Source organism: Saxophila tyrrhenica (genome assembly GCF_035928015.1).
Source record: "Saxophila tyrrhenica strain CCFEE 5935 chromosome Unknown scaffold_2, whole genome shotgun sequence".
Classification (NCBI taxonomy): domain Eukaryota; kingdom Fungi; phylum Ascomycota; class Dothideomycetes; order Mycosphaerellales; family Extremaceae; genus Saxophila; species Saxophila tyrrhenica.
The window spans coordinates 648,629-661,379 of NW_027041734.1; the positions used below are offsets into that span (position 1 = coordinate 648,629).

A 12,751-nucleotide genomic window follows, 5' to 3' on the forward strand; every position below is an offset into this window, starting at 1 on the left:
TATACATGTAGCTTACATTTTGCTTGAGGATGGGGAAGACAACTTTGTGTATGTTGAGTAGGCCGCTTCTCGCCTAATTTTCTCTAGAGATGCTGGCCATGATGAGGACGAGAGGGTTTCTTTTCCGGGTGGCAACGAAGGACCGTGAGACCAGCATCATCAAACCTCCTATCTAACTGCCATGGAGCGTTGTTGTTGGTCTAAATTGGGCTGTGAATGTTATTGATGTGCTGCTGAGACGCGACCGCCATCAGTCGCACACTCGTTATTGCGCAATCGAGCTTGACTACCAAGAGAATCATTGGCATTGGAGGTCAGCACATCCAGCGCATCATGAGGAAGTACTCATCCTGGTTCGTTCGCCTCGCATGTAGTTGATGTGATGGAAGATTGAAGTCTTGGAGTGCACGTTTGAGGAAAGAGTGCCACGTGAGAGCAAAGAGTTGGAAGCCGGACGGACCGAGCCGCTGTCGAAGGCGCCGCGGACTGGAACAACGACTGGAAGTCAAGCTTGCCTTGTGATCTCGTCCAGCAAGCTATCTCCTCAGCGCCACCACCACCCCCCTTCCGACGCCGCCGACCATCGTGCTCTTCCAACCACCTGCGCGGACCCTATCTGCCCTATCTCTAGGTGGTCTTGAGCTCTCCATGAGCGGCAGCAACGATGCTGCGAACCCAACTCGGACAATGCAGCAAACGACTCGCGGGTGCTAGCTCGGCCTCCCGCGCCTACACCAACCTCGCCCATCATGCCTCACGCACCGCCCTGGCAACGAAGAGGAGGGAGCTTGGTCTTGCCTCCTACAACCACTTCACTGCCCAACACCGCCGATATGCCGTGGCCGCCGAGGAGACGAACAAGGGCGTCGACCCCTCCGACTCGTTTCTGTCCGGCAACACGGCCAACTATGTCGATGAGATGTACATGGCTTGGAAGCAAGATCCATCATCAGTGCACGTCTCATGGCAGGCCTACTTCAAGAACATGGAGAGCGGAGAGATGCCCACCAGCAGGGCGTTCCAGCCTCCGCCAACCATTGTACCTTCGGCGCAGGGAGCGGCAGCTCCGGCATCGACGAGCGCGGTACTGGCAATGTCTGAAGGGCAAGGCGGCGATGTCATGAACCACTTGAAGGTGCAGCTCCTCGTGCGAGCGTACCAAGCACGCGGTCACCACAAAGCGAGGATCGATCCTCTCAATATCAGGAATCAGGCCAAGGGCGTGGGATATGACAACCCGCGAGAGCTGGACCTGGGCTTGTACAACTTCACCGAAGCCGACATGGAGCAGAAGTTTTCTCTCGGTCCCGGCATCCTTCCACGCTTCAAGACCGACAACCGTGATTCGATGACTTTGCGTGAAATCATTGAAGCCTGTGAACGGCTCTACTGCGGTCCCTACGGTGTTGAGTACATCCATATTCCTGATCGCGAACAATGCGAATGGATCCGCTCACGCATAGAAATCCCCAATCCCTACAAATACAACGTGGACGACAAGCGAAGGATTCTCGATCGCCTCATCTGGTCTTCTTCTTTCGAATCTTTCCTCGCTACGAAGTATCCCAACGACAAGCGCTTCGGTCTCGAAGGCGGCGAGTCGCTCATTCCTGGCATGAAGGCTCTGATCGACCGATCTGTCGATTACGGCGTCAAAGACATTGTGATTGGTATGCCGCATCGTGGTCGTTTGAATGTGCTGTCCAACGTCGTCCGCAAGCCCAATGAGTCGATCTTTTCAGAATTTGGTGGCTCTGCGGAGCCTTCCGATGAAGGTTCTGGCGATGTGAAGTACCATCTTGGTATGAACTTCGAGCGTCCGACACCTTCCGGCAAGCGCGTGCAGCTCTCCCTGGTCGCCAATCCATCGCATCTGGAAGCTGAGGATCCCGTTGTGCTTGGCAAGACTCGTGCCATCCTTCACTACAACCGCGACGAGAAGTCTGCCACCTCTGCAATGGGGGTCCTGTTGCACGGCGACGCTGCGTTTGCCGGACAAGGCGTAGTGTACGAGACGATGGGCATGGCTGCGTTGCCAGCATACCACACCGGAGGCACGATCCACATGATTGTCAACAACCAGATCGGTTTCACCACTGACCCACGTTTTGCTCGCTCGACACCATACTGCTCAGACATCGCCAAATTTGTCGACGCACCTGTCTTCCATGTCAACGGTGACGACGTCGAAGCCTTGAACTTTGTTTGCCAAATGGCAGCTGACTGGCGCGCTGAATGGAAGAAGGACGTTGTCATCGACATTGTCTGCTACCGTAAGCAAGGCCACAACGAGACTGATCAGCCATCATTCACCCAGCCTCTGATGTACAAGCGCATTGGTGAGCAGCCGCCGTGTCTCGACAAGTATGTCAAGCAACTTCTGGACTCCAAGACTTTCACAAAGGAAGACATCGACGAGCACAAGAAGTGGGTGTGGGGCATGCTGGAAGAGTCGTTCGAGAAATCTAAGCACTACGAACCGACCTCCAAAGAATGGCTCACGAGCGCTTGGGATGGCTTCAAGTCGCCAAAAGAGCTAGCTACCGAGGTGCTACCTCATCTGCCAACTGCAGTCGAAGCTGATCAGCTTAAGCAAATCAGCAACGTTATCGGAGCTGGACCTGACGACAAGTTCAACATCCACCGCAACTTGAAGCGTATCCTTGCCAACCGCACGAAGACTGTCAACGAGGGCAAGAACATCGACATGTCGACGGCTGAGGCATTGGCTTTTGGTTCACTCTGCATGGAAGGACATCACGTCCGCGTGTCCGGCCAGGATGTCGAGCGTGGCACATTCTCTCAGCGACACGCCGTGCTGCATGACCAGGAATCGGAAGCGACATACACTCCCTTGCAGCACGTCAGCCAGAACCAAGGCACCTTCGTCATCTCAAACTCTCATCTGAGCGAGTTTGGTGCCCTTGGTTTCGAATACGGCTACTCGCTCTCCTCGCCCAATGCCCTGGTCATGTGGGAGGCTCAGTTCGGTGACTTCGCCAACAATGCTCAGTGTATCATCGACCAGTTCGTTGCATCTGGAGAAGTCAAGTGGCTGCAGCGTTCCGGTCTGATCATGAATCTGCCTCACGGTTACGACGGCCAAGGTCCCGAGCACAGCTCTGGTCGCATGGAGCGCTTCCTGCAACTCTGCAACGAGGACCCACGCATCTTCCCGTCACCTGAGAAGCTCGAGCGCCAACATCAAGACTGCAACATGCAAGTTTCTGTAGTGACGACTCCAGCCAACACCTTCCACATGCTCCGCCGCCAGATGAACCGCCAATTCCGCAAACCACTCATCTCATTCTTTAGCAAATCTCTCCTCCGCCACCCACTGGCCCGCAGCCCCATCGAAGACTTCACCGGCGACAGCCACTTCCAATGGATCATCCCGGACCCCATGCATTCCTCGGATGCCGAATTTCAGATCGCGCCTCATGAGGAGATCGACCGCGTCATCCTCTGCTCCGGCCAGGTCTTCGCAGCCCTCTTCAAGAACCGCCAGCAGAACGACTTCCGCAAGACCGCCATCACGCGTATTGAGCAGCTCAATCCATTCCCATGGGCCCAGCTGAAGGAGAATCTCGACTCCTACCCCAACGCCAAGACCATCGTCTGGGCGCAGGAGGAGCCGCTGAACGCGGGCGCGTGGAGCTTCACGCAGCCGAGGATCGAGACGCTGCTGAATAACACTGAGCATCACTATCGCAAGCATTGTATGTATGCGGGCAGGAACCCGAGCGCCAGTGTGGCGACGGGCTTGAAGTCGAGCCATTTGAAGGAGGAGCAGGAGTTCTTGAGCATGGCGTTCAATGTGGAGCAGGAAAAATTGAAGGGGGAGTAGGAAGTTGAGGGGAAGGCGTGAGTGAAAAGTTGGGGTGGTGATGGGTTTGCCCGTGTAGCGTATGGCGTTAGCAACCTGTGTTGATGTAGGTACATAGTTTTGTCGTTGTTTCTTCCTGTGTTTGAGCCTCACTGCCTTCATCCTCTGTTCTCTACAAGGATGGGCGGTCGGTGTCAGTGCTGGGCACCTCAGTCTGGCTCTCTTGCCTTGGCTCAAAGCTTCGAGGAACTCGGTTTTTGATGGAAAGATACTCCGAAACAACCAGAAGCCGATGGGGATATAAAGTATGTGCTCCGTCACCAGTAGAGTGTGTGCCGCGCGATGCTGGAAGCTTAAATCTCCACCAACGAGATGCTTGAACTGCCCCCGACTATGCTCATCACGGAAGGTGCAGATGCAAGATGTGCGGAGTACCCCAATATCGATGCACTACCACTCGCCGAGACGCGCTTAAGGGATATATGACGATGGAAGCCTTCATTGTTTGCAGCGTCGCCTTCCATCCTTCAAGACTTAGACACAATGGCGTTCAAGAAGGTACTGGGTCTCCTCTCGCTGCTACTCCTCCCGTGCCTCGCCACTCAATCAGCATACGAGGAGTATCTGGCTAGCATTCCGGGCAAGGCAGACCTCAAGCGGCCCAAGATCAGCTACAATGGTCACGAACCGTACCAGCCTCTGCCGAAGTCGCCGGCGAGACACAAACATTGCAGGGTGAAGAGCCACGACGATCTGGAAACGGATGATTCTCAATACATTCTGGACGCTCTTCACGAATGCAACAATGGTGGCAAGGTTGTCTTCCCGGCTGGAAAGACGTACACTATTGGGAAGGCTATGAATTTGCAATTTCTGGAGCATGTCGATATTGGTATGTCCGCTGTTTGATCAAGAGGCAAAGATGTTCGATGATCTGACAAGCGCACCAGCCATCCAAGGCTACATCCAGTTCACCAACGACACCGACTACTGGCAAGCCCACAGCTTCCCGCAAGTCTTCCAGAACGCAACCACTTTCTTCCAACTAGGCGGACACGACGTCAACGTCTACGGTGGCGGCATGCTTGATGGCAACGGACAGGTCTGGTACGACCTCTACGCCCAAAACCAATACATCCTGCGGCCTATCCTGTTCGGCGTCGTTAAGCTCCACGGCAGTACTATCTCCAACCTGAGATGGCGGTACTCGCCGCAGTACTACAGCTTCCTCCAGAACTCGACGGACGTCGTCTTTGACAACATCGACATCAGCGGGTACAGCCAGAGCAAGAACGTGGCCAAGAACACTGACGGCTGGGACACTTACCGGAGCAGCAACATCGTTATCCAGGAGAGTGTTGTGAACAACGGCGATGATTGTGTGTCGTTCAAGCCTAATTCTACCGAGATCTTGGTGCAGAACATGCATTGCAATGGCAGCCATGGGATCAGTGTCGGCTCGCTGGGGCAGTACAAGGGGACTTATGACATTGTCGAGAACGTTATGGTATGTTTCGATCTGATCTTGTAGGTCTGTCCGGCCGTGCTAATTGGTATAGGTGTCGAATATCGAGATGAGCAACGCCACCGACGGAGCTCGAATCAAAGTCTGGCCAGGCGCTCCTGCAGCTCTGTCCGGTGATCTGCAAGGAGGCGGTGGTGCAGGCCGGGTCAACAATATCACATACACCGGATATCAGATTGACAATGTCGACTATGCGATCGAGGTCACGCAGTGCTATGGCCAGTCCAACCTGACTCTCGTACGTATTTTAACCACAGATTGCATCCGTCCCCGGCCGTCCATCAACACCTTCTCACACCAACGCTAACACTCAACCAGTGCAACGAGTTCCCGTCCTCGCTCACGATCAACAACATCCACATGAGCGACTTCCAAGGCACGACGAGCAAGAAATACTCGCCCATTTCCGGGTATGTGGTTTGCAGCGACCCGGATGTATGCTCGAACATTGAACTGGATGATATCCATGTGACGGCGCCTGATGGGACGGAGAACCTGTTCACTTGTGGGAGTGTTGATAAGGGGTTGCTGCATGGAATCAACTGTACGACGCAAAACAAGGGTGGGAATTGAGGGATGTCGTTGGGCTTGCGTGAGAATCACATATGCAATAGCTGCTCAAGCTTTCAAAGCCACTAATTGACCACACCATGTTCGACTGTCGTAGATCAGGCAAGTAACCGTCTCTTCTTGACTGTCACATGCTTCAAGGTTTGAATTGAAGCTGTGGAAGTGAATACAGCTTCTCGGCACAAGCCGGACATCTGCCGATCTACACTCGAACAAGAATAGCACGGGCTTAATCTCGACCTCTCGTGAGATCTCTCTAAGCGCCATCACCAAGACCAGCCTTGCAAATGGCGTCCACTCACAGCCGCAGCTTGATGGGATTTCCAACATTTCCCCACTGCACGCATCAAGCCAGCATAGTTTCTCATTCGCGTCGCTGCTTGCCTAAGCAGTGCAGCACTTAGTCCTCGATCAGAATAGCCGCACTCTGGGATCCTAGGAGGCACAGAGCTTGATGCTCGCAACGTCGGCCAATCGTGCTTCAGCTTATCTGTGTGCTCACATTTGAGAACCAGCGTAGAGGATGCAGTCTTCGAAACACCTCACAGTTGTGTGACCATCCGGGGTGGCACAGAGACAGCTGCGACGCGAACCCCTGGCCGGTTCTTGTCCGCGTCTACACGCGCTTAGTCTCTGCGCCTCGTCACAACGGCTCTGCGTGTGCGGCACCTCATCCCCATGGTCCTGAAGACTCGCATTGGAGACAACCGTGGCCCACCTCAGCGCTTACGCTCCTCATTCGCCCATCTCGACCATGAACCAACACCAGCTTGATAATCTTCCGCCTCCTCCACCGCGCTCGTCTAATGCTAACACTCCGAATGGACCGCCTTTTGCTACCCAGCAGCGGCGGCCCGTGTCCATGATCGTGCAGCAGCCTCCGGCCATCACAACCAACATCGCTCGGGCCCTGGGGGCGCCTTTGTCTGCACATACATTGGCACCTCCAGCACCACATCCCTTCAGTCCTGCTACTCCATCTGCCCTCAACCCGCACTCTCCGGGTGGGCTGGGTCCTAACTCTACCGTCTCCGCCAGGACGATGGAGCCGTACAATCCACGGCAATGGAGCAACAGAGGCGGGCAGGTCTCTGGGACCCAGATGTTGTTCCAGCAGAGGTCGAGCAATGTCCCGCCATCTACGCGGGATGTTTCTGGGATGGAAGGTATGTTGCATTCCTTTCAGAAATTAACGCTGCGCTGGTTGTTCGGTCAGATGTTGGAGGTGGAGCTGTTTGCCATGCTGGACTAGTCTAAGCCAAGGATTAATCATCTAACCATAGTGTCAAGTAGGTGCCATGCCTTCTCCACCTCCGCCATATAGCCCGGAGACACCAGAGAGCTTAGGCCGAGCAGTTCGAGCTTCGCCACTCCTGCTGGACACCACGAGCTTGACCGCTTCACCTATTGTTGGCAATAACTCGGTGACGAACTCTCCTCAGGTGCCAATGTCACCCGCCTTCCCTCCTCCGCCGGGGCAATCTTCCAGGCACCGAGAACGCTCGACCTCTGGAATTGCCAACACCCGCGGCTTCTTCGGTCTCTCGGGTTTACGTGGGAAGTCCACCACGTACACTGAGCTGCCCACACGCAATAGTGTGCATCTCCCAGAAGTTTCTGAGCCGCATCCTCCAGCAGCGAGGAGAGCTGCTTCCACGGGCCACATACAGTCTTCGTCCACATTGTCCATCGCTACTCCATCTGGGTCTGGAGCGGCCGGTAGAGGCTCACCGGACAACTCGTGGCAACCAGGCATGCCATTACCCGGCCCACCTCCTGGGCCACCCCCTCCTGGCATGAGATCGCAAAGCTTGAATCGCTACCCGCCAACTTCACGCTCCAATAGTCAGACATCGGAGCATAGCCTTGATGTTCAGCAATCACGGAGGTTAGCTACACGCAGCACTCTTGGCCCAATACCGCCAACTCCAGCAGATTGGGTCGACACCGATGCCCTTCCGCGCCAATTTGTGGTGTCGCCGATCGATACCACGGACCAAGACTATCAGCCTCTGCGCATCGATACTGGATCGCATCAGGACGCTGCTTTATCACGAAGGCCTGCTCAGCGAGACAGCAGTGGGCAAGGGCTAAGGGAGCGGCGATCAAGGAGCAGAGCCAAAGACAGAAACAGCAAGGTCATCTCGCCGATGAGTGATGACGGCAAGCCGTTTGATGCTCTGTTCGCCACCTCTGAAGGTTCTATTAGCCGGCGAAGGGAGCACATGAGGACCATCTCCGGCTACGTCTCGCCATCTGCAGCTTCACGTCCGACTTCCTCGCGTGAGGCTCAGACGACAACGCAAGGAGCGCTTCCTTCAGCAAGCAACGTGCTTACGCCTCCGTACACGCCTGCCATCGGTAAGCCTGAGGGAAACGCGATAAAGACGCAGCCCTTGAAGGTCCCCGGAAGTGCCTCGAGCGACAGGCCAATCTCACACATCCTCCATCAGCCGATTGCTGAATCTTCTTCCATGCCGGCGCCGCTCACGCCATCTCGACCGGCATCAAGTGGCTCGGCCATGGCTCCTGCAAAGCTGGATGCCTTCTTTCTGCAGTCAATCGAGCGCCATCGCGCTTTCGTGGAGAAGGAGGCTGCTGCTGCGTCCGATGAGGAGCGTCTCGAGTTATTCGCTAATTTCATGGTGCATGAGTCGAGGCTGAGGCGAGATCGATACCCTGCTGCATACAATACTTTGGCTGGCGACATCATGGATCTCACGAGGGACATGTGGCGTTCGTACGCTCGACAGGGCAAGCGTGCTCCCACGCCGAGCACATCGATGTCCTCATACGACGCTACTGCCCCATCTTGGGGCTCCGATGGCCAGCCTGCTTCTGCTCATGCCAACATGCCATCTTCAGCCTCCTCGTTTGGTGAATACACTCCAGCCACTGACGCAGCCTCCGCCTACGACACCATGGAGAACACTGGCCCAGAAAGACCCGACTCGAGGCAATGGGGTGAGGCGTTTAAGCCGTCCCTGTCTCCAATTCCGAGCATGAATGTCAGCACTGTGCCGGAGGAAAGCAGCTCTCGAGGTCGAACGGCTAGCCGATGGTGGGAAGCGAGCAATTCCGGATCTGGATCGATTGGCAAGCCGGAACGAATTGAGAAAACCCATCGAGAGACGAAGTACATGGGCATTAGTCCGGCGCTGCTTCACGACAAGGGTGAGGACTCACCTCAGTCTGCTCTTTACGCCGGGCCGGCTTCTGGGCCTAGCACGGGGTCATTTGGCTATCGTCCCAATGAATACCCTCCTGAGAAGACCGGTTGGCACGAAGGCGCGGACTTCGAGACACCCATCGCAACGCCTTCTCATCCCCGGAACGCTTCAGCGTCTGATGTGCAATTGCTCGATGTCTCAAGGCTTGTGACTCTGCCTCCGCCATATCCACGACACTATCCTGCGCTGAACAACAAGCATCCACTCCTGTCCGATCTTAGGAGTGAACATCGTGCGCTGGTAAACAACTCCAAAATTCAGGAGATCAAGGACGCCTATCTTGACCAAGACTACGCTATTCAGCGGGAGCAACATGACGCTGCGATAGAGCGGAGAGCCAAGCTGCGATCGAGCATTCAGGCCAAGGTTGCAGACGGCAGCATCTCGTATGCTGAGGCGGCACAAGCGGAAGCGGACTTTGACAACGAGGAGGCGGAACGAGGCAAAGCCAACGCAAGATCGAACTTCGACCTGTTCGAAGCCAACGCTGCTCATCCACTTAATGCACTGATCGGTGAGCGACTTGCGAAGGCGAATGCTGCTATCGATCAGCTCCAAGCGGAGCTTGACAGCCGTAATGAAGTGTCAGATCCCAATCAGGCGCAGGAAGAAGGCGACGAACAGCCCGAGCGGCTCGAGAAGCTGACCCTGCTGAAATGGGTGTTTGAGGCTCGAGAGCAGGTGCACAAGGAGATGTTCGAGCTGCATGCCGACCGCAGCGCAAAGTACTCTGAAGTCATCCTCACACCCTTTCGCGTCGCAAAGATGCAGGCCAAGGTCGACGAAGCCGCAGCCTTCTTCGCCAAAGACAACCAAGACCGGCACATCAATTTCGCAAAAGATAGTCTCAAGCGCTTCGAAGAGCTGCAGCGGACTATGGAGCAGAACGTCTCCCGCGGCGTCGAAGACCAACTGTCCGCTTTCTGGGACATCGCTCCAGGACTCCTGGAACTCGTGCAACAGTTTCCGAACGACATCAGTACGCTGGATATTCAAATCCCAGAGCAAGAGTACAACGAGAATCCATCTTATAACGACCATCCACTCCAATACCTCTACAGCCTTCTGTCCCACGCCCAGCGCAGCGCGTACCAATTCATCGAGTCCCAAACGAACCTCCTCTGTCTGCTGCACGAAGTCCGCACCGCGACGACGAAGTCTCGTCTGCGATTGCTGGAGCTGGAAAGGAGTGCTGCGAACCCCCGCGACGAGGGTGTGAGAGCGGAGATGGCGGAAGCGAGGCAGGCGCAGGAGCAGTGGCTGACGAACGACTTGAAGGAGAAGGTCGGAGAGGTAGAGAGGCAGTGGGGGGAGGCGCTTGGAGGGGTGCTGGAGGATGTGAGACGGAGGGTTAGGGAGGACTTGGAGGCCAAAGGGGGGTGGGAGGATGGTTTGGAGGAGTGAGCAGATTGCGATTGAGCGTTCGAGCGTATGTTTGGTGTTCTGGTTGGTTTCAGCGAATAGCCTTCAGTGTTGAATGATTTACGAGCGACATATTAGCGGTACTTCATTTGTCTGGATGGCATGTCGACATCAACTGCTATTGCCATGAACTGCGACCCAATCATAGTGAAATGCAAAAAAGCTACCACCCCTTCTTCCCAACACTCCCCCGCTCAACGCCCTGTGCGACTTTCGCAACCCCATCTTCCACCCCATTCGTCAGACTCATCAAGCCGTCGCCAGCTTGCTTCGTGCCAGTGGTGTTGTTGACCGTCTCGCCTACACCACGACCTGCTGCGCCGACTACGCCGCCAACTGACAATCATATGTAAGCATACTATCTGCATAGGAGTTTCCAGGAGACGGCGCGTACCTGTATTTGCTACGCCGGAAACAGCTTTGCCTACCTGGGACGGATTAAAATGTTAGTTGATTGAAGGTGTGTATAATACGTATGACGGACTGTTCCGGTCACTGTTGTCACGGCGCCTGTGACGCCGTTACTGTTGTTGCTAGACATGGTTTCTCGAGCCTTCGTAGGAAAGGTGGACGTAAGTGTAGGTCTTCCAATCTCTAGAGCTTTTGAGAATTCCCGACGCGAGACTCGTGATGGAGTTTGCAACGTCAGTCACTGTTGATTGTCTGTACAGTCAACCGTCACACGCACCCAGCCCCCTGTCAGACCATTAAGAAGCGAGCCAATCACAATCACAATCGGCTGCAGTAGAATCCATTCTGTAACATTGTAGTCGATGGAAACATGAGAGTAACAGTCTGGGATCTCAACACGTGGCTGTCGTAATAGAGATATGGTATGGTTCCTCATTTCTACCGCCTGCCCCGACAGCTCATTGACAGTACCGTCTTCCGCCCTTTCATCAACTCGACCTTCAATTCGAGAACGACGACTCAATTCCTCTACATCCATATCCATAAGGAACTCGGAGATCCAGCTCATGAAAATCTGAAGGACGTGGTATGGTACTGCCCGCAACAGCTGCAATGGTAAGAGCCAGGTGAAGCTCTCGGTAACTGGTGACGTCCTTCCAACCTTTCTTCTCCACGGCCACTCTTAGATTACCTCTTCCACACAAAGGAGCTGACAGCTTTCGAAGAGATTCATAGTCCCCCCAGGGGTAACACGCGACGTATTCCATATCAACGATGTCTGGCACAAGTTGCATAGCGTCCGTCCATTCCTGGAAGTGTGATTCTGCACGCACCAAGCATCCGTGAGGGGATTCCATAGGATACCAGAAAGCCAGATGACTGAAGTAACCCTGATGACCGTAGCTGCGTTTGACCATGGAAGAGCTGTCGTCAAAGGCAAAGATCGCAACTCGAACAGCAGGTGGATTAGGCCGCTTGCGAAGATACGGCCGTAGCCACGAAGTGAAGCACCGTAATGAGCTTGCTGAAGTGAAGCTCCAGACAAAGACCTTTGACACCGTGGCGAAGTATTCGTGGAAGAGCTCCGAGGTCTCGCTGAGTGGTTGCTTGAACATGTCGAAGTTCCGAGAGCTCAAAGCGCCTGGAGCGAAGATGTAGAAGGCCGGATCCACTTCAGATTCTGTCACTTTGCCGGTTGTGTAGTCCAGACTGAGGTATGTCACGCCTTGCTGCTTCGTGACAAAAGCACCATACACCAATTGGTCGTAGATATTACTCCTTAGTTCGGCGGGAAGCTTTGCGACTCTGAGATGGATCTCTCTTTGCATCAAGGCGTGCGCTTTGATAGGTTCATCATGTGCCTGCTGTCGTAGCTCTGCACGCTGTCGGTTGAGTTAGCAGGCTCGTAAGCTTGAACGACAATCAGAATTTCACTTACTCTGATGCTCTCGTTCTTTTGTATTGAGGTCGCGACACGACGAGCATAGAACGCTGGCATCGTTGAACGTATTTCGATGGATGGGAATGAGGTGTGCTGTTTGAAGTACGACGAACTGAAGTTCCTGCAGTTGAGGTTAATAGATATCGCGCGCATGTGCTGACGAGCATGAGTCATGCGACTCTATATATACGTTGTTCTTACTTCTGCGCACGGGGTTGAGATGCACCTTTTACCTAAAGGGAGGACGACTTTGCCACTCCCGCTGTGCGACGGCACTCTTGTGGACGACTCCTAATTCTCGTTGCACGAGACAAGACTGTAGTAAC

The 12,751-nt window shown here is 54.6% G+C and overlaps 4 protein-coding genes across 4 annotated transcripts; 3 read left to right on the forward strand and 1 right to left on the reverse strand.

Moving 5' to 3' along the window:
- Positions 1–664: 664 nt before the first annotated feature.
- KGD1 (2-oxoglutarate dehydrogenase E1 component) lies at positions 665–3,847 on the forward strand (the record flags this gene model as incomplete). Its single annotated transcript, XM_064798578.1, has 1 exon — positions 665–3,847. One exon carries the CDS (start codon positions 665–667, stop codon positions 3,845–3,847), a length of 3,183 nt encoding a protein of 1,060 aa, XP_064662905.1.
- Positions 3,848–4,369: 522 nt separating this feature from the next.
- LTR77_001317 (uncharacterized protein) lies at positions 4,370–5,924 on the forward strand (the record flags this gene model as incomplete). The annotated part of the gene is made up of 4 exons (XM_064798579.1): positions 4,370–4,718; positions 4,777–5,333; positions 5,386–5,589; positions 5,670–5,924. The coding sequence occupies 4 exons, from the start codon at positions 4,370–4,372 to the stop codon at positions 5,922–5,924; spliced, it is 1,365 nt and encodes a 454-aa protein (XP_064662906.1).
- A 751-nt stretch (positions 5,925–6,675) lies between these two features.
- Positions 6,676–10,555, forward strand: LTR77_001318 (uncharacterized protein; the record flags this gene model as incomplete). Its single annotated transcript, XM_064798580.1, has 2 exons — positions 6,676–7,087; positions 7,215–10,555. 2 exons carry the CDS (start codon positions 6,676–6,678, stop codon positions 10,553–10,555), a joined length of 3,753 nt encoding a protein of 1,250 aa, XP_064662907.1.
- Positions 10,556–11,484: 929 nt separating this feature from the next.
- On the reverse strand, positions 11,485–12,482 carry LTR77_001319 (uncharacterized protein; the record flags this gene model as incomplete). The annotated part of the gene is made up of 2 exons (XM_064798581.1): positions 11,485–12,366; positions 12,423–12,482. The coding sequence occupies 2 exons, from the start codon at positions 12,480–12,482 to the stop codon at positions 11,485–11,487; spliced, it is 942 nt and encodes a 313-aa protein (XP_064662908.1).
- Between the last annotated feature and the right edge of the window lie 269 nt (positions 12,483–12,751).